Here is a 26,610-nt window from a genome sequence, read left to right as displayed (position 1 = left end):
CCAAAAGAGACAGAAGAATTTAGATGATAGAGATACTGTTTAAGGCAGATACGATGCATGCTGAAATTTTGATTTGCCCTTTGGTAGACTTTGGGCACAAAATGTTTGAAACACCTCCTCTAAAATAATCAAGCATATTTTTTCTAGCAATTGTACGTATGACCTTTGGAACTGTTTGGCACTTTGAGCTCCACAAGCTCAAGTTTTTGAACTTTCAGAAAGCCCTGACCGCTGAGAAGGGACTTTTTGAGGGTAATATATTTCTATTAGAACTTAATTTAGACCTCTTAGGCCTCTCTGTGGCGGAAATCCTGAGACGCTCTTCAAAGGTTCCTTTTCTCTAATTTTAAAGTATTGCTTATCACAAATATAGCACTTCAAAGTGTTGCCGTTTCTTATGTCTCTGCACTTTTGAATCCTGCTCCACCTCTTGGTGACCCAGGTCATACAATCGTAGTAAATCAGCAGGTGATTATGTGTTTACCATTAGGGTTAGTCTGTAAACAGCTTTAAAAAATAAACAAAAAAATGTCTTTACATCAGTTTTTAGAGTTTTCCTTTAACTGCATTGGGACTAAAATTGAGTTTTAATTCATTTACATGTATAAAGCAGTATATTTGTGTGTTCTTTATTCATCTGTATCTCTAACCTGTACATCACTGTATTTAAAAAATGTGCTACATTATTCACATTCTTACTTAACTGTGTCTGTTTTCATCTCATGTCTTTGGCCGTTAGGAAGAGCAGCACAGTCCCTGACAGTGTTGCCATGACTACGTTGGCTCGGAAGCGTCCCAGTTCAGTGATCCAGGTGACGGTGAAACAGACTGAAACTGACCCGGGACTGATTGGGGTGGTGAGAGAAGGTTTAAATATTAACACCTGGCAGTGTGAGGATACTGTGTTATGTCTAAATTGTAATCCCAACCTTTTGAATTGTCCTCCATACAGGACTGCTCAAAGTCAGATGAGGTGAAGACCGTGGAAGGTAATGCTAATCTAAGATACAGATAGTTAACTAATAAAGGAAAAAAACATGACAAATGGACTGGTTCTTCTATAGCACTGTATTCATCCCCATGGTGACTATTTGTAAACTGCAGATTGATTTTGTGTTTTGGAATGATCGAGTCATCTCAAATTGTAGTGTTTCATTTTTTTTAACCTAGTGAAACTTTAGTCAGACTGACACTAAGTATGAAGTATGAAGCAATGCCAATAGACTACCTTGTGGTTATTTGGGATGTTAAAAATGGCACAAACAATATGACTAAGAGATAAGCATGCAAAAACTGTGAAGACAGGATGCAGCAGTTTAAAACTGCAGTTCCACATTTAACCCTCATGAAAGGTTCATTGTAACAGACCTGTTTCCTGTTTAGTGTGTTGTCAAAATCAGTCTGTGCTGAAAGAAAGCTGTTCCTCTTCCCTACTGTATTGGATGGCTTCTTACACGATCCAGGCCGACAACTTCCTCCCAAGGAAACATCACAGAGTTAGCAGCCGGCCAACAAGAGCAGCTGACTGCTTTCAGTAAAGTTATGACCTAATGGACTGGTGATTAGTAAGAGCCCAGTCAGCTGATTGAAAAAGGAAGAAAAAAAAAGAAATCCAAATCCTCGGGTGCAATGCACCAGATTATTGTGCAAAAATGGTGCCATTTGTTTTTAATAGTAGAAGGATGAATCTATAGCTTCCTCCCCAATGGGAAGATATCTACTGTAATAGTTTGAATTGTGTGTGTTATTGCTGCAGCCAACTAATATGGGTATTATACTATTTCCACTGTAGGATTTAAAGCTTTATTGTGGCTTTTATTAATATTACGCTTTAAAATCAACAAATTGAATTTGCATTTCATTCCAGAGAAAGACAGAACTGCTGCAGAGGAGAGGCCTGTGGAGGGAGGCTTGCAGCCAAGCCCAGAGCCATCTCCTGATGATCTCTCTAGCCCCAATCCCGATCAGGCTGCCCCCCTGCTGCAGGCCCAGCAGAGGCCCCCATCCCAAGCTGAAAAAGAGGAGCTCCAGTCTGAATCTGCGGGTGGGATAGAGAAAACTGATACAGAAACAATTGAAACTGAACCTGTGAAAGAAGGGATAGACATTAAGGGATCTTTGACAGGGATTAACAAAGAGCAGTCGGAGCAGGAAAGGACAGCAGAGAAAGAGTCAGAGCAAGACAGAATAGAGGAAAAAGACTCTGAGGATAAAGAGACTGCAGACAGAGAAATAGCCGATGAAGGTTTCCCTTCTTCCAAGGGAAGTGAAGATGAGAGTGAGGAGGAGAGTGAGGGGCATAAACAGGCCTCAGATGCCAACAACAACTCACTGGAGACTCCCCATGAGGACCAGGAGCATGTCATTGAAATCCCAGAACCTCCTACACAGGTAGACCTCATAAAAGAGTAAGAAGACATGTTTGATCAATTTGAATTTGAAGGGCCGGGTTTATTACGAGTATTTTTCTTTATGAGTAGGCTGTGGAGGAGACATACTGTTCTGATGAGATTGAAGTGGTTCTGGTAGACAACTCTGGCCCCGGACCTGTGCCAGCTCACTTGGACGACAGCGACACAGTCAAGATCATCATCACTATGAGCTGTGATCCTCAGACTGCTGCTCAGTTGGAAGAGAGCGTCAAGCAGAGCCTTTTGGAGAATGCACAGGTCAGAATCAATTACTCAGTTACTTTTAAACACATAATGTTTGTGTCTTGGTGTTGTCCCTATTTACATAGCTTTTAAAATGTTAAAATGATCTCATTCCACTACCCAACTGTAGTTGCATCACGGTGACTTCATCATTTTAAATGTCACAGGCACACAGGTCATTGAAAACCAGCAATATTTTTAACCTGTAGAAACCTTGGCATCTCTCCTAAGTGTTAAAATACATTTTTGGTCAGCTGAAGAGAACTGTAATAACAAATGTTGTCAGTTGACAACATTTTTAAGGGAAATATCATTGCTGAACCTGGATTTGACCAACCCTAGATCATAACACAGCCCCCATCATCACTTCATCCACCTCTTCTTACCCTGATGCACCCAGTCAGGGTCACATTTTTATGCTCCCTAGCAAACTGAAACCTTTCTTTCTGACTAGCCTCTCTGATAAGTGGTTTCTTTAAAGCTCCACAGCTATGTAGTCCCAATCCCTAAGTTATCTTTGTGTGGAAATGCTCTTACTTTCACGATTAAACTAACCCTGAGTGCTGCTGTTGATTTTTTTCACAATGTGATTTCACTAAACTTTGAAGTGATCTCTGTTCATCATTGAAGATGTTTTTCCAACATATTTCTTTCCAGAAGATCGTGGTTCACTGCTTTGCTCCCAGGTTTTACTAATGTGTTGGACAGCTCTTAACCCAGTTTTAGTAGTCTAAGTAATTTCCTTAGTGGTTTGTTTTAAACCAATCTCCTTCAGTGCTCTCAGGTTCATGCTGTAGATGACCAAAGATAGCAGTAAACAGTATAAAAGCTCATTTTTTCCCAGCGAAATCAGACCTTTATTCAAATTTGATTCAGCATCTAAATGTCTTTTTGTGTTTTCATTGTATTTCTTTATTATTTTATCTACTTTGAAATTGTGTACCTTTACTATTTGTTTGGTTCTTAGCTGCTGTATGAAACTCAAAGTGCAAAAGAATTTGACAGTGTTTGTTAGGTAGACATATTTCTAAGTCTCCAAATATATGCAGAAGATCAGATTTTGTATTCTGTGTGTGTTATAGTGTTCAGTTTGTTGGCTGTTAAATGCCGGTTGATTTATGTCAGAGGTGTTGTTACGTTCGAGGGAAAGTACAAGTGACATGTCTCTGTGTACCCCGCAAGGCTCAGAAGGATGCAGGAGAAAGTCACATCAAAATCCCTGTCATCACCTTCGACTCCCCCGAGGAGGAGAAGCAGGACTCGGAAGAGGGAGAGGAAGTGATCTGCTCAGAGGACGACCCCACCCCGAAACAGCACATGACTACAAGCCAAAGTGAAGAGTTCCACTTATGCAGAGAAACCACCAGCTCTGAGTCCACCATGCTCGAGTGCGCAGATCCAGAGCAGAAACGTCTTAGTCTGCAAATCACCGCTGACAGCACACCTAGTCCACAGCTGACAAATGATAACAGCTCGTCGGGTATCGACGTCCACTCCCACCCAGATGACACGGACTCTCTGGAAGCAAACGTGGACTCACAAGGGTTCCTGCGCCTGCCCCAAACTCTGGGTCGCTACGGACCTGGTGGGAGGACTCACATCCGAGGGCTGAGCATGGACAGCGGGAAAGATGCAGTTCTGCTTTCAGGCCGCTCACACAACACGGTATGTTGATAGATTTGCCCCTTTGTATTTCTGTGTCCATTTGAGAAATGACCGCCCAAAAAACTCACAAATATTTCTCATTGTCTGTCAGGCTACCATGACCAGTTCCAAATCAGACCTGGAGGCAAAGGAGGGCCAGATTCCCAATGAATCAAACTTCTTGGAGTTTGTTTCCTTGTTGGGATCCCTGAGTACCAGAGGGGGAGGTGGCAGTACACAAGAAGAGGAGAAGCCAGAGCACAAAGAGGAAGTTGAAGCTACAGACGAAGGTAAAGAAAGATAAGATAAGATAAGATAACTCTTTATTGTCATTGCACAGTCATACATTGTACAGTAGTACAATGAAATTGGAAAACTGTCCTACGTCGGCACTGCATATAACACAACACGACACGAAATGACACATCACAACGCAACAAACAACACAACACAGTATATTAACTTAGTATAAAAAAGAAGAATAAGTGTATGTGTATTGCACACTGTTATTATTGCACATTAATTATTATTGCACCTTGTTATAAATATAAATATTATTATTGTTATTATTTTAAACATGGTTACCTCCCCCCTAAAAACGTCCAGGGAGGTAGGCAGTCAGGTCAGCTATTTACATTGATCAGGGCTATTGCCCTGTTGTAAAAGCTGTCCTTGAGTCTATTTGTTCGGGACCTCAGCAGCCTGAACCTCCGGCCAGACGGCAGCAGCTTAAACACCCGGTGTCCTGGGTGTGTGCAGTCCCGTAGGATGCTGCGTGCCCTCTTGAGACAGCGAGTGCTGTACAGGTCCTTCAGGGAGGGAAGAGGATGTCCAATGATTTTTTGGGCCATATTGATGACCCTCTGGAGTGCCTTTCTCTGTGCTGAGGTGCAGCTGGAGAACCAAACACCGATGCAATATGTCAGCACACTTTCAATGGAGCAGCGGTAGAAGACGGTCAGCAGCTCCTTCTTCAGGTCCATTTTTCTGAGGATTCTCAGAAAGTGGAGACGCTGTTGGGCCTTCTTTAAGACCGCAGAGGTGTTAGAGCTCCATTGGAGGTCTGTGTCTATGTGCACACCCAGAAACTTGAAACTGGAGACCCTTTCCACGCACTCCCCGTTGATGCTGACAGGCTGCAGCTCGGACTTCCTCCTTCTGAAGTCAACTACCAGTTCTTTTGTCTTGGTGGTATTGAGGTCCAGGTTGTTATCTACACACCAATCTGACAGCCTCTGAACTTCAGCTCTGTACGCAGTCTCATCTCCCCCTGAGATGAGCCCCACCACGGTGGTATCATCTGCAAACTTGATGACTGTGTTGTCTGGGTGGGAACTAACACAGTCATGTGTGTACAGAGTGTACAGTAGGGGACTCAGTACACAGCCTTGTGGAGAGCCGGTGTTGAGGCTGAGGGCTGAGGAAAGATGAGGCCCCACTCTAACTCTCTGTACACGGTCTGAGAGGAAGTCTCTGATCCAGCGGCAGGTGGTAGAAGGAAGTCCAATTTCCAGCAGTTTAACTATTAGTCTGTCCGGGAGTATCATATTGAAAGCAGAGCTAAAGTCAACAAAGAGCAGCCTGGCGTAACGGCCCTGCACTTCCAGGTGAGAGATGGTGGTGTGATAGATAGATAGATAGATAGATAGATAGATAGATAGAAGAAAAAGGTTGGAAAAGTGCATTGGATTAAAATGATTTCCTTTAATCCATGTACAGAAAATCAAAGTGCAACTTCGAAACAAGATGAAACAGTAACCGATAGCAACACTGACAACAAACCAGAGAGACCCAAACCACCCACCAGTCTGCCTACCAACACACTACAGGCTATACCCCCTACACAGATCCCAATAGTCTCTCCTGACAGGTAAGCGTTCCATTAACTTCTCACATGTTTCAGCTGATTTCACACACACAGATATAAGCACATGTTTACAGCACTTATATAATCTATTAGCATCCAGGATCTCTGGCTGATTCTGTTTCTTGTCTGCAGTCCACAGACAGACAGAGAAAAGGATCCGGATTACGATTCCCTTCCTTCGCAAACGTCTCAATCTGAGAGCTCCATGCTGCAGGTCATCTGCAGACCAGAGGCTACCAACAAAGAAGAGGCCTACACCTTTCATACTGTACACCGTAAGTAGCTAGTCTTGTCCAGCGTTTAGACTGCCTTATCTTTTTGTTACTTCTTAGAAATTTCATGTGTTTCATGCAGGAGACAATTGAATTGCCTGTAGTCACAATCAACAACCATGTGCTGTTAATATCCTCAGTCAGTATCTGGGGGGGTCTAATAATATTATGATTTTCTGTGCAAATACATTGTGTGTGTGGGAAGCATTGCCAGCAGCTTCCCACACACACAATGATAGCAGCTTGTAGATTATATGACAATTTCCTGGAATGGCTCCAAGATTTTCAGCCCTTCAGTCTCAGATGGCTGCAATGCTAAACAAATCCAAGCTATTATTATCAAAATAGAGCGTGTCTGACTAGTTCAATGTGTCTGTTTGTGTCACCAGGAGACAGGCCTCGTAAGCTGTATGCAGAGAGAGCTCTCAATCTGCCGCTAGGAGCAGAGCTCATTACCGGCAACATGTGGTACTGTTGTTATATCTTCATTCCACCCTCCACCCGTCCCCCTCTTCATCTGCCTGCAACAAGTTGTCTGTTATAAATAATTTTTATTTTTCTGTTGTTTTTTCCCTTCTTTCTCTACCTGCATGCTGTCTGTAACTGCTCCCATGAGCTTTTCTAAACATCATCTTATGTCAGTGCCCGTTTCCATCCTCTGCTAAACCGTAATCTCTGCCTGTATAATCAAGTATATTCCACATACTCACATCAACTTCCACTGTGTGTGTCTTCAGTGACCTGCTGTCGACTTCCTCCAACTCAGAGTGTCAGGACGGCCTTGCGGGCGGTCACAGTGACTGCCCTTTCCAGCGACGCATCATCCCTGCACACAGGCTTCGGCCACGAAGAACGCACCCCGAGATCTTCCAGGTGTCTGTCTCCTTTTTGTGTATATATATATATATGCTTTGCAACCCAGTAACATCAAATTTATAATAAATCTGATATGAAAATAATCTCAAGAAATGTTGTAAAGGGAGTCAACAAGAAGCCTGAGAATAAACAAGGTTACAAAAGGGGTTTGTAAATGTTTTATAAGGAACCCAAATGATGTGAGATTGACAACACATCTGCTTCCTTCTTTAAAAAAAACTCCTGAGGTACTTTAACCAGGTGATGAAATGAATCCATTGATAAATTTATCAGGTTTTTTTTGTATCCAAGTACTTAATTTACAGTAACTCTTAATATAACACACCATATCTGTCTGCCTGTTTCTCTATAAACTCCTCCTATACCATAGCAGTCGAGCAGCCACAGTTAGCGCACAGTCACAACTTAAATCCTTCATATTTATGTTAACTATTGGGATGTCATCACGTTGCTTAGCAACCACCTACCAGCAGGCTAAAATGACCCATTTGTAACATTTATGCACATATAAAAGCATAATTGTAATTACATGACAATAGCATCTAATTTAGCAGATATTGAATTGAATATGCAACCAGTTTTGATGTCTCCAAATTCAGATTTTTATTACCACATTAGACATTTTAACTTATGAAGTCAAGTGTCGTGTATTTACGGACTACATCAAAAGTTTAATGTTGGATGAGTAGCTTTTTTCCAGCATGTAATTGTATGCCTTCTTGTCACGTACGTTATTTACATGCATAGATAACCCATAATAGATGTAAATGTGCAACCATTATGAAAGTTATGAAGTCCCCTGTTACTCCACGGGTGTATATACAATTGAACAAACACACCAGTTTTTCATTACACTTCATGCGTACACTCATTTTTAGAAAATGGATGGTTGACGTGATCCCTTAATCATACATACATCTAAATTAAGTTTGTTGTACATAAACATAAACAGTCCCATATTTATATGCTATTTGTCTCTACTGTTGTTACACTTTTCTCAGTGTGGTTACTAGTAATAGCAATTCATCCATTTTCTTAACTGTTTATTCAGGTAGGATTGCTCGTGCCATCCTCAACTTAGGAGGAGCCTGTCAGCTGTAATAGAGTGAGCAGCGGTTACACCCTGGACAGGTTGCTAGGCAGCATATATTTTAAAATATATATATTCTATATGCACATTAGAATGGCCCACTTAACTTAGCTAAATCCAATTAATGTCTTGTCTCTGTCAGGCTGTTGTAGTAGCAAGAAGGTCAATCCTGAATCAGTCTTTATTGCATCTGGACCCAGACGAGCAAGAGTGACATAAGCTGTCTGGATCAGTTATTGAAGCTGAAACATCAAATTACGATTTGCGAATGAATCGGTACTGCACCTCATTTTCAGAGATCTGGTTATAAAAAGACTGCATTTTGAATTATGCGGGATCATGTAGGTTTCAAACAGCAGACTGTTTTTGTTTTCTGTATTATTGCACTGAAATTTCAGTCGGTGTAAGCTGCTTATGTCCGTGTGCATGTGTGTGTGTATGTGTCAGGAAGAGGATTCTTTGGATGACTCATCAGAGACGTCCACTCAGGAGAAGCCGGCCAGGAAAATTTATTACAAACTCAAACTGTTTCCTGGGAAGTGGATCAACATTTTATATGACCGACTCACACTGCTCGCCCTTTTGGACAGGTAACACACAAAACCTGCTGTAAGATCTTCCAGCTGTTCACACTTTGAAAATAAAATCTAGTTTACATACAAAATTTTAGAGATGAGTTTTTGTATGTCACGTTAGTATTTATATCTCCTGTATCCTTCACTGTGTGGTGAAGAACATTGTTCAGCATCAGGTCTCTCTTTGAGTCACTTCTTTTCTTTGCACTCTTCCTTCCTAATAAGGTATTAGAGGCTCTGCTGTGACCTGTCTCTGCCTTTTGCATGTGCTGCTTTTTTTTATAATAGAAACCAGGATGTTCTGGAGAATCTAGTTGCAGTCTTCATGGCCTTCCTGGTTTCCTTTCTGGGTTTTGTGCTTCTCAACCATGGGTGCTTCAAAGACTTCTGGATCTTCCAGTTCTGTCTGGTCATTGCCAGCTGCCACTATTCATTACTGAAGGTAAAAAAGTCTTCAGTCCAGGATAAAGATGCTGTATATCAAACTGAGGACAAAATCCAACATGATGTAATTGCCACATTAATAGGTACAGCTTGTGCTGCGTTTAAGGAATAAAGTGTGAGGTCAAAATATTAGCCATGGGCACTAAATATAGACAAAAAGTAAAACTGACCTCAGACTTGCCAGTTCCTGTTTACTCCCACTCACTTCCTCTCTGCTGAAATGCAGCAAAGCCTGCACACTAATTTAGTCAGTCACTGCTTTATAGACCCTCCAGCCTCCAGAGAGAATATTTAGTCAAATATAATGAAATATGATATATACAGAAACAAGGAAATGATGACCTACCTCAGACACTAAACTCCCACTATGTTATGCTGCATATTTTCTCATCCATGAATCGCCCTCTCATTATGGTGGAGAGATTTGTATGTCCTGGTGATCCCTGGAGTTATGTGCTATATAGGATCTCCAAAGGCAAACAGGCCCTGAGTGAATGGCCAGATTAACTGTGATTCATAGGATCTCTATAGAAAAAAACAACACTGGGCTATGTTAACTTTCCTGGATTGGGGATACTAGGAACCAGGTCTGCTGGAGGAGCTCATCAGTGAGTGTCTGGTGGCCAGGGCCTACCCAGGTGGCTCATTCTGGCCTATGGTCCAGCCCTCCTGTTGGTCAGGTGGTAGTCAAAAGCAGAGGCTTTGGTGTTCTGCTGCTTGGTGACTGAATAAATGTGCTTCCACCAAAGAGTGGCTGGGCTCAGCCTTAGAGACAGGGTAAGGAGTTTGGTTATTTGGAAGGGACTAGGAGTAGAGCCACTACTTCTCCACATCAAAAGGAGCCAGTTGAGGTGGCTCAGGCATCTGACATGGATACAGTCTAAGTGAGATGTTCCAGGCATGTCCCCCCCTGCAGGAGATTTCGGGGCAAACACAGGACACGCTGGAGAGATTACATCGCCAAGCTGGCTTTGGAATTCCTTGCTGTCCCCCCAGAAAAGCTAGAGGAGTTGGTTAGTGAGAGGAAGATCTGGGGGTAAAAGTAAAGTAAAAGTAAAATGTATTTATTGAGGCAAGAAAGCAGTCATAAAGTGCCTTTCAGACTATCGGTAAAAAAGACAGCTAATGTGAGGTCAGAATGAGCACACATGAACCAAATAAAACAACAGAGAACACAAAAACATGACCCGAACATGAAGAGAGAGTGTTAAGCTATTCCACAGTTTTGGTGCTAAGATTTGAAATGCATAATCCTCCTTAGTTTTCAGACTAGTATGTGGGATCACAAGAAAACCTCTATCCGAGGACCTAAGGATCCAGCATTGTGAATAGGGGTGGAGTAATTTGATGATATAGTTGGGGGCTTCACCCAAGGCCATACAAGTAAGAACCAAGGTTTGTAACTGAAACCTAAGCCTGACTGGAAGCCACTGCAGGTGCTTTAACAATGGGCTGATATGATCAAAATTTGTGCGTGTGAGTTAAAAGCTTTGCAGCCGCATTTTGGAAAGATTGAAGGAAATTGGTAAATGCTTTAGACAGATAAGAAAATAGTGAATTACAATAATTTAAGTAGGAGGAGATGAAGACATGAACAGCCATCTCCAGTTCAACAGCAGTCAAGGATTGATCTGAAGTGAAGTCGAGGTTCTAAATCGTAGCTTTTACAGTGGATACTTACACAGATAACCCAATGACGCAGATAAGCAGCAGAAAATGGATGAATGGGTAGATGAAAGGATTGGTGGATGGATGTTGTCAGACTAAAGTTGGTATTATTGCTGCTGTTTTCAAACTGGCTTTTATGGGTTTGTTTTGCAGAGTGTTCAACCAGATGCAGCTTCACCAACCCATGTAAGTTTGTTTCTTTGTTACTGAAAAAAATACTGAAAAGATTGTATAATAATCACTAATAATTTGGAAACACGTGCATCCTTGTTGTGTGTGCGTGTGACTGCTCTTCCTCTTCAGTGTGGCAGTTTTTGATATATGATGTTATGAATTTCAAAACAGTTCCTTTTTTCCATGTGAATAATTTTGCTGAGCTTTGACTGGTGAACATGCAGAGTGGCTACAGAGGATCTGCCTTATTTGACGCTATGGTAGTTGTGTCATATTACTGTGAAAACACAGGAAGGTGTTTTGGTGTAGGTGTTATCTTTCTGTGATGGAAATCAGGGTAAACCCCTACAGGTGGCATCCCTCTATGTCTCCAGGGTCACAACCAACTGGTGGCCTACAGCCGAGCGGCCTACTTCTGCATTTTCTGTGCTCTGATCTGGGTGCTGGAGCAGCTGCTGAGGAGGAAGGATCTGCCGGTCTCCAGCCTTTATGGAGTCACCATCGTCTGCTATGATGTTCTGCGCTTCTTACGAGACCTCCTAGTGGGTAGGGATAAATGCAACAGGAGAAAACATGCAGATGCAGTTGCTTGCAGTATGCTAACAGTATTTCTTTCCTTTGATAAATACATAAAAATGTCTTTTGTTTTATGCATTACACAGGTTTTACCTACTGCTTCCCAATCACCTTCCTGGTGGGCCTTTTCCCTCAGATCAACACCTTTACCATCTACCTGCTGGAGCAGATTGACATGCACTTTTTTGGAGGAACAGGTTTCTAATCTCTTGATTTTAGCATTGCTCGTGTTAGCTAATTCAGATCCTAGTTCCTATTTTCACTATAAACTGTAACTTTTGGTTGTTTATTCATAAACATACATACAAAGACAGAACAGATTTTCAGGGCCATCGAGTAAAAAGTATCTTCTGAGTTAGTTTGTTGCCATTTTAAACCACTGTATGTATTTTTAACCTTTCTAACTTGTGTGTCTCAGCTGCCACCAGTCTCATCTCTGCAGTGTACAGCATCTTGCGTAGTCTGGTTGCTCTGTCTCTGCTTTACGGTTTCTGCTTCGGCGCTCTCAAGGTAGGAAACAGAGGAAGAGCACTTAGAGGATGTAACATTACTTATCTTCTTCTTTCGTACTTTTTTCCTTTCCTGTTGAACTAATGCTGTGTTCACCTAAATGGTTAAAGGAGTAGAGGGAAGCATGTAGTACAGGTACAGGAATTTTTAAAATAATCTTCAGTTAAACAAAGTGTCACGGTCTGCAAGGGAGGGCAGACTGTGTGTGGAAGTGTGAGGACCCAGGTGCAAACACAGTGGAGGAGACAGCACTGAACTTGAAACGAAAAGCGAGCCTTTATTTTTGCTGGATTAAAGGTGGCAAACAAAGCAGAAAGCACAGACGCAGACATAAACTAGACGCTGACTAGATACACAGACGACGCGACAATGAACGAGGACTTAAATACACACACGAGGTGATCATGAGAAGTGGAGACACATGAGGACACAGCTGACACACATGAACCTGATGACGGGACAGGGGAGGTGAAACTAAATACAATGAACAAAGAACACCAGACTCTTTCAAAATAAAACAGGAAAAAAGATGAGACAGACATGACAATATGAATGGTAAGTGAGACCAAAACACAGAGTGAAAACACAAGGGGAATCTACAAAACAATGAACTATAACAGCAATCTAGGCAAAATAGAAATAACTGGATAAGCTAAGCTAGAACATAAATGAATAACAAAATACAGTGAAACTCAAAACACTGGGTTGCATGACCCAAGACTGTGACACACAGGTGTTGCTAGTCAAGCACATGTCACACACACTCACAACTCACATTGCTGTGTGTGTGTGTTTGTTGGTGTTTATAGGAACCATGGGATGAGCAGCACACCCCAGCCCTGTTCTCTGGTTTTTGTGGCCTTTTAGTGGTGCTTTCCTATCACCTCAGCCGACAAAGCAGTGACCCTTCTGTACTTCTGTAAGTATCACGCGATGTGTGTGTGTGTGTGTGTGTGTGCGTGGGTGTGTGTTTGCTTGCGAGCAGCCTCTTGTTCTTTATTTAAAAAAAGCTGAAAAAGCTGAAATCATTGACACAAGGAACTGGAAGCAGATGGTTGATAACTCCGATGAAACATGCTGATACTACTTATACTATTTAAAAAACTGTCACTGACTCACTTTATTTGTATTCTTCAGAAGTTTTATTTGAAGCTGTTAAAAAGCTTCATAAATAAATTCTGTTATTATTAGCTGCCTATTATCATCGGTCATTACTAATCTAAACGTGTAAAATACTTATTCTCAGATCTCTAATCAAGTCAAAGATAATGCCTGCGCTTGTGGAGAGTGACGAAGAGGAAGAGGATGATACAAACATCAAAGATCCTCTACCTGAGAAACTGCAGAATTCCATGGTAACAATATTTATCTTCATATTAGTGGAAGAAGGTGAGGTTCAGGTTATTATCAGCCCCAGGATTACAGGCCTGTCCCTGTTAGCTCAGGTTAATCTGGGATAATAATTATCAGAAAATCAATCCTCATTATCTCTGTGCATCTCTGAATTTATACAGCGTGAGCAGGCATAAACTGCATAAAGGTGAGATGATGAATCAGTGTTTGCTGGCAATCACTATGTGTGATTAAAGGGAATTATGCATCAGAGAACGCAAACCTCCCGTCGCCTTTTACAGCATTAATGGAGATTCTAAAGCTTAACTCTTCCCGTGCTCCTGTGCCTTTGATCTCCAAAAACTGGCGGCTCAGCGCAGATAGTCAGGAATAATCGCACACCTAAATGAGCTGGATATGCGTTTTCATGTGGATTATGAATGACTGCAGCTGTCCCTCACTTTTGTGCTCTGCAGAAAGAAATTCTGCTGTCGGACATCATTGTGTGCTCCGTTGCCTACATCCTAACCTTCGCCATCACCGCGAGTACCGTGTTTCTGTCTCTCAAGGTGGCTCAACTTGTTTTCTGCTTTTTACACTGCCTTCTACATTTGATCTTTACTTCTGGCACAATAATTTCATCTTATGTCTCTTTTATTATATACCCATGTGTGCAGCCCTTTGTGACCATAGTGCTGTATGCTCTGGCGGGGACTGTGGGGTTTGTAACCCACTACCTGATCCCCCAGCTCAGGAAGCATCACCCTTGGTTGTGGATCTCCCACCCAGTCCTCAAGACCAAGGAGTACTACCAGTTTGAACCCAGAGGTCAGTATCCCTACTGCATGTAGTTAATAATGAAGTATGTGCGTGCAAATAGCAAAACCATACAGTTAGCGTAACAGCAATCAGTCACTCGGTTATAAAAGTGCACAATCACTGTGTGCAGCATGGTCCCGCTACCTAATTAATGCAAGTACATGGGATAAATATACCGCTAAAATAATATCACAACCACATTAAAAAACATTAGCTAAGTGGAAATCTGATGGGCCCAAGAGTAAAGGCTTGTAATGAATTAAATAAAGGCAGGTTTTCAGTCTCTTCAAAAAGAATCATGTAATGGGAAGCCACTCTGGAGATAAGAGCACTTTAGGGAAGTATATCAGCATTGGGAGAGTGAAGAGGGCCTGCTGGTCTATACACAATTAGCTCAGATAAGTAAGGTGGTGCAAGTCCAGGCATGGCTTGAGCAGGCCAAAAGGAAAGGAAAAAAAAGAAACTTTGTTTAAAAATCAAAAGCAGATGACACTTTTTAGAATATTTTTGAGACTGGTATAAAAAACTCTGCCATATCAAACATGGAGCTACTCGCTGTGATGACCTCTGCTGAATAAGAAAGCAGACAAAGGTAGCTTTTTGGTATTGTTTCGTGTTTTTTATTCTTTATTTTCAGTCAGTAGTTTGTGTTTACAAGAGAAATAACAGATCCAGTACTATGTCATATCGTTTGCTATACATGGGTTTTAAATGATGGCTCCTTGAGGCAACTGTTGTTATGATTTGGCACTATATGAATTAATTGAATTGAATTTATGGAGGGAATAAATGAAATGGTCTGCACTGCTACACCCTGCCTGCTTATACACAGTCACCCTGATTTTTCACGATGGTGGTGAAACCTAAAGTATGGCTGTGTCTGTTGGTTAGCCCACACTGAAACATCTACATAACTGCTGTATTGCTTTGCCGTTATGTTTTTGTGAAATGAGCCGGGGTGGATGGATTTTGCTGTAGCGCCACCAGCGGGTCAGACTCTAAACTTAAAATGTGTCCCCGCTAACTGTGCTCTGGAATCTTGTGATTTCTGCTCCGTTCATGGGTTTTTCAATTTTGTCATGTGTTGCAGAGGACGCGGTGCTTATGTGGTTTGAGCGCCTGTACGTGGGACTGCTGTGCTTTGAGAAATACGTGGTGTACCCCGCCATTGTGCTGAGCGCGCTCACTAATGATGGCTTTGCTCTCAGTCACCGCAAGAAGCTGGGAATCCAGTAAGTGGACCACAGAAAACATACAGCATCACATTTAAGATTCCACATTCTGGATTTTAATTATCATTATTTTCTAGTGTAACCTATGTTTTTGTAGCTACAGTTTACAGAGGTCACACGCAGGCATTCACCAAGTTGCTGTTTAGAAAAGAGCACAGCTTTTAGGAGTCACTGAATGCATGTGTATTATTGTGACCGGTTCAAAACATGGCTTTGCAGAACAGGCAGACAGTCGGCTGCAGATTTTTCAAATATAATAATAATATAATAATATAATATAATAATAATTTTCCTTTTGCTTATTAAAAGTCCAGTGGAATTTGAAAAATGGCAACAAATAATATTTGTTTGACAATTCCACCTAATTAAAATTGCAGATAGGAGACCAAGTAGCAGCCATAAAACAATGAATGAATGACACTGATGTTATTGACGCTAATCTAATAATTCTCAATTGTGACTCTACAAAATGTGATGATACTTGCAGTAGTAGTAGTTGGTTTATTCAGTGGATGTGCCGAATGTGTTTTTATTACAATTATAGACCGGATCCAGAAGTATGCACTGGGAAGGTTAAGATTTCATCTTAACCAGGTAACTTCAGGGTTAACCCTGGGTTTGCTGGACTACAAAGGTGGTGGTTCACTTCTTACTGACCATGGTATATTGCCATGGTAACTTATGCTCCAAACCTAACCTCCTACTGACCAATTAATTCTCTGAAAAATCACATCAACTTTCGTGGGAGACCCCTTGGGATAGTAGGCGGGTCTAAAGTTTTAGTGTCTGATGCCTTTATGTTTCCGTGATGAGCTGCAATTATAAATCTAGATTCTTAGATGGAACTTGATTTTTTTCCCCTGTTGGCTGCAAACAGTTTTATAGGAATTTTATTGCTGTATGAGAATTAATTTACAGTCCAAATTGAAAGGACAAGGTCAAAACAACATCTTAACGATATAGCTGTAACAGTGAAAACTCTGTTAACTTACACATTCACCATTTTGGCTTGTGAACAGAATGGAAGCTTCTAGCTTAACTTCACCTAATTCCAAGGTGCATAGAGAAAAACAAATGCCTAAAGAAGTCACGTCTCCAGCGTCACTTGTATAAAGAACAGCATTTTGGCCTGTGCCCTTCATCCGGGTCAACATGCTGAAATGCATTGATCAGGTTTCCTCCATTCTGTTTTCAAGCATCACATTTTTCTGAGACACACTCATCATGGAACAACAGCATCACACCAACACCACCCAGTCCCTGACTACAAGCACTGATGATGGAGCTTCTGCTTTCTGTGGTTTTAAGAGTTACTAAGGACCACGGCACTCTTTGAACATGATGTCCACTATGAGACCTACAGAAGTTATTTATCTTCACACTTCATCACAGCCTTAAATAGTGTTCGTAAACGATAGCCATCGCCACACAATATCTCACTGAAGGTAAAAGCAAACATTTTTAAGAAGATGCTCTTGCATCTTGACACTTGACGAAGGAGTATACAAAGGGTTAACCCTATCCTTGGAGCAAAGATGGCCAAGGTTCAGCATTTACTTTATTTATACGGTAGATCTTTGATTGATCAGATTCTGCCAACATCAATCCTTTTATGTGACGTCCTGGGTTAACTGGTAAAATTTACAGTCAGCTTGGTGCGACTGCTTATCCACTTAGATAATGAAAAGATAGTACAGAGCCCATTAAGGAGGGGGATTTAATCGTTTTTTTGTGCCCTTGTTTGTGCTTTCTTCAGCTGTGATGTTCTCCTGACGACAGTCGCTGGACTGAAACTCCTGCGCTCATCCTTCTGCAACCCCAGCTTCCAGTTTCTCACTCTGCTCTTTACACTCATTTTCTTTCACTTCGATTGTCCACGTGCCTCTGAGAGCTTCCTGCTGGACTTCTTCATCATGTCCATTGTGTTCCACAAGGTAAAAGAGCCACCGATGATTTCTGGAGGACCACATGAGAGAATGCAGGAGGTTATCTTACACGTATACAATACTTAGTGGGTATAGAAATAAGCACACATTTGTGATAAGCAGAAACAAGGTCACAAAGAAACTGTTATCCACAACAGCTGAGACTTGAATGCTAACTGCTAATTTACATGCTCTGGTAAAGTCTGAGAAAATACAATAATCAAAATTAAATCTGCTGACAAACCTTTTGAAAGTGATTCTCAAAAATATAATAAAAATAGTAACTTCAAGCTGATTGAGAGCAACAAAAACATGTTTTTATTTGCGATTGAAAGGTGTGTTTTTGTGTGTTTTTATGTGCAGCCATTGACAGAAACCAAAGAAAGTGTGACTGAAATATGAAACCTTCAACAGACTTCCCTTTTGTGTTCTGTTAATATGTGCCTGTCGTGAACCTTGCAGAATAATTAGAGCGTATATGAAGCTAGGCAGTTAAATAAGGCTGTCGCTACTGTGCGGCTCTCAGAGGATTGACTGTGTGCTTCCCTTTCTGTCCAGATGCGCGAGCTGCTGCTGAAACTCCATTTCATCCTGGTTTACATCGCTCCCTGGCAGATCGCCTGGGGCAGCGCTTTTCATGCCTTTGCTCAGCCATTTGCTGTGCCTCGTATCCTTTCTCTAAGACCTGCAAGTGTGTGAAAGTGTATCAGTGCCTGTTTTTTCTTTCCTTGACTGGCGTGTGTGTGCGTCTAGACTCAGCCATGCTGCTGCTCCAGACTCTGCTCACCACAGTTTTCTACACTCCACTCGCCCCCTTCCTGGGCAGTGCCATCTTCATTTCCTCTTATCCGAGGCCCATTAAGTTCTGGGAGAGAAACTACAAGTAAGGGCCTGATGAGGAAATTAAGTGAATGTGCCGTCAGTCTCTCAAATGGTCCAGATTAAGGAATTCTTGAAAATTAAAGAACAGGTCATTATTAGTGTAGCTCATGAAAATAAATAATATGTTTAGCTTTTACTAAAATAGCCTTTTTTCCCTCTGTGCTGCAGAGCTGTCGTTTCTAATTAAAACAAACTAATGAGGTAGACTTGTATTCTGTTGCATGGTCCTTTTTTTACACGTTTGAATTGCACAGTCCAGCTGCAAATGTGGCTAAAAATAGTCCTCATCAGTTAGAGTCATTTTAATTAAAAACTACAATACCCAGCTGTGTTAAAAAAATGATTTGCAGTTGTGAAAAAACAATTTTTCACGTCTATGCAATTTTTTTGAAAAGCTTATTGTACCTCAGGGTTCAGTAGCTTATAGTACCACCTTTAGCAGCAATAACTTGAGGTATTTTCTGTATGACTTTGTCAGTCTTTCACGTTGCTGTGGAGGAATTTTGGCCCACTCTGTTAAAGTGCCCCCACAGCATTTCACTTTGGAACGCTACAGCACATGGCCTCACATTTGACTCCACAATACTTTGATATATAGAGGAGCACATGATCAACTCAGTGACTACAAGGTGTCCAGGCCCTATAGCTCATGTAGAAGTTGTCTTTGATTAGGCTTTTACGTGGTTAAATGGGCTTACGTGGTAGGATAAATACTGAGTCGTGACTTCCTTCTCCAGTTTGTAATTTGCACATCTGTTTTTTTATTTACTGAAGAAGCAATCAATCTTTGTCTTTTGAACTGAGCTCCCCTTCTGTCTCACACTTAGCTGCTTACACAATAAAGTGTCTTTGTTCCCTCTTACTTATTGATGTGAGAGACTGCACGCATTCAGCACCCTGAGAGCACGCCAGAAATACTCCCAGAGCTTTCATGTGCAAGCTTACCCCACGACTATATTTAGGTGACACTGTCAGTGTTAGACCTGAAACCTTGAAATCACTGACAGCATCACCTCAGCTGGAGTCAGTTGAAATAGGAAGTGTTTGCTCAAGTTGTCACAGTGAAGCTCAGATGAGCAGCAATGCAACATGACACAGAAAGTATAGCAGAACAGTCACAGCAGAGCAGGAATAAAGTGAAATAAAAGCATACAGTAGTTTTATAGTGAGACACTTCATACGGGATTGCATGATATATTTTATCAGCTTTTAACCTGATGTATAAGCACATACAGGAAAAACATTTGGTCAGTGTTGCACAGATATGCTTCTTTGTGTGTTCCTTGCAGCACAAAACGTATTGATAACTCCAACAGCAGGCTGGTGTCCCAGGTGGACAAGGAGACAGGTGAGCTTTAACTGGACTATCAAATCAGTTTAATTTATTTCATTCCCCCAACACAAAGAGCATCTTGTATTTTAGTATCAGATAAGGCAGCAAGCACATTTGATCTGTTTTTCTGGCTCTTCTTTTGCAGGTTGCGACGATAACAACCTAAACTCCATCTTTTATGAGTACCTGACTCGATCACTGCAGCATTCGCTTTGTGGTGACCTCATGCTGGGCCGATGGGGCAACTATAGCGCTGGGGACTGTTTCATCCTGGCTTCTGACTACCTCAACGCCCTGGTCCACCTCATAGAGATTGGCAATGGTTTGGTCACCTTCCAGCTGAGGGGTTTAGAGTTCAGAGGTAAAGTACAGCCATCCCATCGCGTCCATGGCAAAGGTATCTTATTGCTTTACTTATGACTCCATGTCTCTATCCCAGGGACGTACTGTCAGCAGCGCGAGGTGGAGGCCATCACAGAGGGCGTGGAGGAAGATGACGCATGCTGCTGCTGTGAGCCGGGCCACTTGCCTCACATGCTGTCATGCAACGCTGCTTTCAACCTGCGCTGGCTGGCTTGGGAAGTGATGGCCACCAAGTACCTGCTGGAGGGTTACAGCATCAGTGAGAACAATGCTGCCACCATGCTGCAAGTGTACGATCTTCGAAAGCTGCTCATCACCTACTACCTGAAGGTACATTTACACTCCAACCTGAAGCTTCCAGATTCACAGAGTATGTGCGTTTACAGGGCATCAAAACATTTCAAACTATATTGCTAAAAAAGTGTTTGCTCGCTTGCATTCACACGCACACGAACTTGAATGACATCCTGTTCTTAATCCAAAGGGTTTAATATGGTGTTGGCCCGCTCTTTGCAGCTGAAACAGCTTCAACTCTTCTGAGAAGGCTTTCCACAAGATTTCGGAGTGTGTTTATGGGAATTTTTGAACATTCTTCAAATTCAAATTCAAATTCAAATTTTATTTGTCACGTACACAGTCATACACAGTACGATATGTAGTGAAATGCTTGGACAACTGCTCGTGACCTAAAGAAAACAAAAAAAGGAAAAGGCTATGAATAAGATAGGAAATAAATATGAAAAATTAAAAAGGGTAAATTTAACTAGGAAGGAATAGAATATAAATTAAGGTTAAAAATGAAATAACTGTACAACACAAATTAGAATGAAGGGTAAATTTAACTAGGAAGGAATAAAATATAAATTAAGGTTAAAAATGAAATAACTGTACAACACAAATTAGAATGAAGGGTAAATTTAACTGGGAAGAATAAGATAAAGATAAATATATAAATTAAAGTTGAAAATAAAATAACTGTACAACAAAATACACAATATAGAACTATATAAGAATGTATGAAGAAATCTAAATATAAATAAATATATACACAATAACAGCAGCTGTACAAGTATTAACTGGAAATGAAGAATATAGTGACCAGTGTTGTGCAAAACCAAAGTCCAGAAAGTCCAGTGTGTGTGTAAGAACCATATGTGTGGGTCAGTACTGTGTGGTGGTGTGATTGAGAGACCGTATCGCCTGCGGGAAGAAGCTCCTCCTCAGTCTCTCTGTGTTGGTCTTCAGGGAGCGGAATCGCTTTCCTGACCTCAACAGAGAGAACAGTCTGTTGTTGGGATGGCTGAGGTCCTTCACAATCTTCCTGGCCTTGGTCCAGCACCGCCTGCTGTAGATTGAATGCAGGTCAGGGAGCTCGGAGCAGATGGTGCGCTCAGCTGACCGCACAACCCTCTGTAGAGCTCGTCTGTCCTGCATGGTGCTGTTCCCGAACCAGGTTAAGATGTTTCCCGCCAGGATGCTCTCTATGGTGCAGGAGTAAAAGTTCCTGAGCACCTTGGAGGGCAGTTGGAAGTCTCTCAAGCGTCTGAGGTGGTAGAGACGCTGTCGGGCCTTTTTCACCACGGTGTTGATGTGACAGGACCATGACAGGTCCTGCGTGATGTGAACTCCGAGGTATTTGAAGCTGTCCACTCTCTCCACTGGGCACTCGTTGATGACAGGGGTCTGGTAGTTTCTCTCCTGCTTAGTGCTGAAGTCCACTATCAGCTCCTTTGTCTTACTGACGTTTAGAAGGAGGTTGTTCCTCTGGAAAATTGAACATTCAGCTCGTCTCAAAAGGCTCTTAAAGAGGTGCCTGCACAAAGGTTAAGCAGTTTAAATGACAAATTAATTAGCATCTTATGCATTAATCACCATTACAAATAGCAGCATGGCAATAAAGGACTCTAGACATCCTAAGCAATGCAGTACGTACAAGAGCACGTCTTCCTTTTGAGTGAGTATTAAGTTTTTACTTACTGACCCATTCTTTCTCAATCTCCTTTTCAGAGTATCATCTACTACTTGGTCCACTCTCCCAAACTGTCTACATGGCTCAAGGATGCCACCATTCAGGAGGCGCTGCAGTCCTACACCAAGTGGCACCACATTGAGCGCGACCCTCAGGTCTTTAGCGTGAAGATCGATGAGGACTATGTGCATTGCCTGCAGGGGGTGACGCGTGCCAGCTTCTGCAACGTTTACCTGGAGTGGATCCAGCACTGTGCTGGGAAAATGGAGACGGTACGTCCCTTTAACACTGTTCTATTAAACATCGTCTTGCGAGTTTCAGTTTACACTCTGCTGCAACTTAATGTGGTTATAGTCACGAGCCCAAATGCTTAAAATGCTGAAAGAAGAAGAAAAACTAGAATATATTTCAGATTTGAGAAGCTGGAAACAGTAATGTTTTACGTCTCCTTTAAGGAATTTTGTTTATTGTCATTCTGCTTTTACTTGTTTAGAAATCTGACATGAGTAAGAAAGAAAGCAAGAGTTGCACAGTGAAAATAAACTGCTGCAAATTGCCATATAGCACTCATAATGCTTGAATCTGTACTTACTTTTATCTCTGGCCCATATGCCATTGCCTTCATCCGTGTGTTTGTGCTTATATCCAGCCTGTGGACAGCGATGAAGACTCTCCTCTGGTCACTCTGTCTTATGCTCTCTCCGTCCTGGGGAGGAGATCCCTTGGCACTGCGTCACACAACATGTCCAACAGGTAAGCCTGTCTGACTCAAAAACAGCACACATACACTGCCTGGCCACAAAAATGGTCACCACCTGGATTTAACAAAGCGAACACATAAAAGCCCTCTGTTGCATAATTACTGCATTAATCAATATGTTTCAGCTGGCAGAGAAGACTTCATGCAGCAGTCTGACTCTCCCATCATCAATGAAAGAATTTGACTAAATAAATAAATAAATCCAACTGTGGTCAGAAATAAATGCTGTGACAGTTATAGGCTATCAAAGCTGAAGGCAGTCCAGTGAAATATTAGAGTGCGTGACTGGTTTGGCTGGCCTGCAAATCCCTCTGTGAAGTGAGCTGTGTGGAAATATTATTAAGGTCTTTATACAGCATAGGCTTATGCTCATCACTTTGAGCAAATATTTGGTAGCCCATTAGTCTTTCATAGAACTCGGTGTGAGCAAAGTGTTTATTTGTGCCTCCATTAGCTGAAGTTACACAAGAAAGGCAGAGGTGCCGTCATGTAACAGTAAGACGGTTACAACTGCTTAATGTGCTTCAGTTGTAAACATGTAGAAATGTTTGACTGTGTTTAAAATCTATTCAGGTGTGACTTTTCTATGGGAATATTATGAATTTTTAGTTGGTTTATTTGCTACTATGTGTCATTTCTTTAGCTGAAGGGTGTTTTAGGACACTGGAAAAGCACCGTCAACAGTGATGTTGTGGTAATTGTTAACAAATACTTTAACCTCCTAGGACCTGGTGTCCACATATGTGGACATCACATTTTGGGATGTCTAGACCACAATACTTAATTTTTCTCTACAAGGGCCTGATATCCACTTACGAGGACATTATACTGCCACTGTTCTATCAAAATTTGAAACAAATGTCCTCATATGTGGATCTCATTTTTCTCAAAAACAAAAATTAGGTAAAAAAACAATCTGGTAATTCTTTGCTTTCACATTCATCAGGTCCTAATCAACCCAAATAGCAAAGAAAAATATAAAATGCATGCCATGAAAGAGTTCGGGTCTTAGGAGGTGAAATCATTCATTCCCTCAGCTATTAGATTACTTGCAGGGATCATTTAGATGAGTTTTTTCCGTGACTGTTCATTTTTAGGCATTTGTTCTTCTTTGTCTATTTATTTATTTTTAATACATTTATTTATTCTTTAAGAATCTGTTTTGCTTTGACCTCATTCTTTGCTGATCTCTACCTTGACAATGTGTATATACTATAGATTGTGTGTTTGACCATATATGTAGGTTTTGTGGGTAAGTTGCAAACAAGTTGCCCTTTCGGGACTGATAAAGTTATCTGAATCTGAATCTAAATTTAATACCCTGTGTGTTGTTAGAGTGTCGACCTCTTCAGTCTGCTTCCTCTCCTTTGTGCACTTTGGCAGTAGATAAACTTGTTCCATTAAAATAAAATGAATGGAAACCAATGAAATTAAATGCTTATGGTAAATTGATCTTAAAACACAGTAAAAATGTTTCTGTTGCATTTGAGATTACATGCACAAATTATTGGAACGTCTGTCTCATGTTGTACATATTACCCGGTGCTAAACAGAAACGCCAGAAGGGGGAGCCAGTGGATAAATCTTTAAACATCCCCGTCATTCAAACATACCTCTGACTCTGCAGTGTTATTATGTCTTGTAATCTAATCTAAAATATGTTATTATAATCCATCCTTTATTTCTCTATCTTTGTGTTTCCTTTATCCCCCCCCTCAAATCCCTCCCTTCCTCTTTAAAGTCTTGAATCATTTCTGTACGGTTTCAACACCCTGTTTAAAGGCGACTTCCGCATCGCCACTAAGGATGAGTGGGTTTTCACTGATCTCGACCTCCTCCAGAAGGTGGTGGCTCCTGCAGTCAGAATGAGCCTCAAATTGCATCAGGTAAAGCGAGAGCATGTAGCTTTTCAACCTTTAGTCTCAAACTGTACTGGAAATACACCTTATAGAGAAAACATTTCCTTCAACACTTCATGATGACCTTCCTGCTTTTGCAGGATCACTTTACCTGTCTGGAAGAGACCGAGGAGGCGTCTATCCTGTACGAAGCCATCACAAACTACCGCAGCAACCTCGTAATCTGCCACGAGAGCGATCCCGCTTGGCGTAAGGCTGTGCTGTCAAGCCGTGACACGCTGCTCACTCTGAGACACATGATTGATGATGGCACTGACGAGTACAAGATCATCATGCTGTACAAACGCCACCTCAGCTTCAAGGTCATCAAGGTAAAATACGTTTAATTTTCTGGCTGAATGACTAAACAGCTAAATGCTGTGTGCACAGTGTGACAGCATCCTGCCTACCTATGAGGAGAAGGTTGGTCTCAAAGGTTTGACAATAAACAAACCAACACTATCACTTTTCCAAATGTATGATAGAACATAATCGTGGCTTTTTTTGCTTTTTAATCTTAGTGTAAATAAATCACGCAAATTTGAATTTCTTCTGTTCAAACTCCTTTTGATTCTGGAGTTGCTGCTTTCCCTTCAGGATGTCAAACAGACTTTTGAAAATGCGCACATCTGGATAACATACACTCATCATCTCATGGTATTTCTGGGCTTTTAATGATTTCTTTGAGCTGTTTTTTTCCAGGGTGGAATGATTGTACAGCATACTTCTTTAATGACTTAAAAAAAAACAAGATTTGGAAGTATGAATTTATTTTGGATTTTCTCTAATCCACACAGGGTCAAAAGTATATATAAAGGCTCAAATATATGCAAACACTCAGTTAAATATTTTAATCAGTGGCGTTAAAAGTTCTTCAGCGTCGTTTAACTCGACTAGGCCAAAGCTTATTAACTTCACGTTGGTGATCATGGTTGACTACATATCTTAGTTTCTCTTTGCCAGCATAAAAAGGATTTGTTCAACAACACTCAATACTCAGAAAAAATGGGAAGTCCAAGGAACTCAGTGAAGAAGGAGAATTGTAGATTTACACAAGTTGGGAAGGTCTCCAGATTCCAAGACTGTACAAGTACAGGTATCACTATTTTACCAAGATCTTGAAGAAGACCCAATCTGTCACCCTCAGATGAGAGAAAACGTGAATTTCAGGCAAATCCTAAGAACCACCGAGGCTCAAACTTGTCACTAAACTGCATGTAAATTGAGGGCACCGACCAACTCCTGCTCCAAAATCAGCACCTTCATGATTAACTGAAATTTACAGCTGTCCACATGGACAAGCCAAATATGTTCTGACAAAATGTTTTATGGTTAGAGAGAAATTCTGCTATTTGGCCACAACGACAAGGGATACGTTTGGAGGAGTAAAGGGGAAGCTTTCAAACCCAAGAACACTGTACCAGCTGCCAAGCATGGTGGTGGTAGCATCACGGTCTAGGGCTGTTTTGTTGCAATTTTTATATCATCTCATGTCAACAGCTGGATGACTGAAACTTGGACACAATTTGTTGTCCCAACAGGACAAATATCCCAAATGCAAATCAAAACTCATTTTGGAACTGATAAAACAAGCTAACATTAATCTTCCCACAGCCCTGCCCTCAACCGTATTAAAAAATTGTGGACTACACTTCAAAGAAGGTCCTGTGCCAAGAAACTAACCAATGTAAATGAAGTCTACAAATTCTGCCAAGAAGAGTGGTCACATATCCAGAATTATTCCAGA

The 26,610-nt window shown here is 41.3% G+C and overlaps 1 protein-coding gene across 1 annotated transcript in view; it reads left to right on the top strand.

Annotated features, from left to right (window-relative positions):
- pcnx2 (pecanex 2) overlaps nucleotides 1-26,610 on the top strand; it is a 38,529-nt gene that overhangs the window by 3,654 nt on the left and 8,265 nt on the right. Inside the window, exons 3-33 of the mRNA XM_080868427.1 lie at nucleotides 740-857; nucleotides 953-989; nucleotides 1,868-2,391; nucleotides 2,481-2,669; nucleotides 3,837-4,319; nucleotides 4,411-4,588; nucleotides 6,018-6,168; nucleotides 6,298-6,440; nucleotides 6,827-6,905; nucleotides 7,175-7,310; nucleotides 8,851-8,993; nucleotides 9,267-9,420; nucleotides 11,244-11,276; nucleotides 11,639-11,810; nucleotides 11,927-12,037; nucleotides 12,259-12,350; nucleotides 13,160-13,269; nucleotides 13,597-13,705; nucleotides 14,159-14,251; nucleotides 14,360-14,510; nucleotides 15,592-15,733; nucleotides 17,490-17,667; nucleotides 18,217-18,325; nucleotides 18,412-18,541; nucleotides 19,830-19,888; nucleotides 20,019-20,234; nucleotides 20,313-20,566; nucleotides 22,244-22,477; nucleotides 22,855-22,958; nucleotides 24,707-24,851; nucleotides 24,965-25,195. Of these exons, the coding sequence (XP_080724553.1) occupies nucleotides 740-857; nucleotides 953-989; nucleotides 1,868-2,391; nucleotides 2,481-2,669; nucleotides 3,837-4,319; nucleotides 4,411-4,588; nucleotides 6,018-6,168; nucleotides 6,298-6,440; nucleotides 6,827-6,905; nucleotides 7,175-7,310; nucleotides 8,851-8,993; nucleotides 9,267-9,420; nucleotides 11,244-11,276; nucleotides 11,639-11,810; nucleotides 11,927-12,037; nucleotides 12,259-12,350; nucleotides 13,160-13,269; nucleotides 13,597-13,705; nucleotides 14,159-14,251; nucleotides 14,360-14,510; nucleotides 15,592-15,733; nucleotides 17,490-17,667; nucleotides 18,217-18,325; nucleotides 18,412-18,541; nucleotides 19,830-19,888; nucleotides 20,019-20,234; nucleotides 20,313-20,566; nucleotides 22,244-22,477; nucleotides 22,855-22,958; nucleotides 24,707-24,851; nucleotides 24,965-25,195 (5,008 nt within the window). The remainder of the gene's footprint in view (nucleotides 1-739; nucleotides 858-952; nucleotides 990-1,867; nucleotides 2,392-2,480; nucleotides 2,670-3,836; nucleotides 4,320-4,410; nucleotides 4,589-6,017; nucleotides 6,169-6,297; nucleotides 6,441-6,826; nucleotides 6,906-7,174; nucleotides 7,311-8,850; nucleotides 8,994-9,266; nucleotides 9,421-11,243; nucleotides 11,277-11,638; nucleotides 11,811-11,926; nucleotides 12,038-12,258; nucleotides 12,351-13,159; nucleotides 13,270-13,596; nucleotides 13,706-14,158; nucleotides 14,252-14,359; nucleotides 14,511-15,591; nucleotides 15,734-17,489; nucleotides 17,668-18,216; nucleotides 18,326-18,411; nucleotides 18,542-19,829; nucleotides 19,889-20,018; nucleotides 20,235-20,312; nucleotides 20,567-22,243; nucleotides 22,478-22,854; nucleotides 22,959-24,706; nucleotides 24,852-24,964; nucleotides 25,196-26,610) is intronic.

Source organism: Rhamphochromis sp. 'chilingali', assembly GCF_963969265.1.
Source record: "Rhamphochromis sp. 'chilingali' genome assembly, chromosome: 20".
NCBI classification, from domain to species: Eukaryota; Metazoa; Chordata; class Actinopteri; order Cichliformes; family Cichlidae; genus Rhamphochromis; species Rhamphochromis sp. 'chilingali'.
Note: the sequence above shows the minus strand (reverse complement) of the source record. Positions and strands in the feature narration are given on the sequence as shown.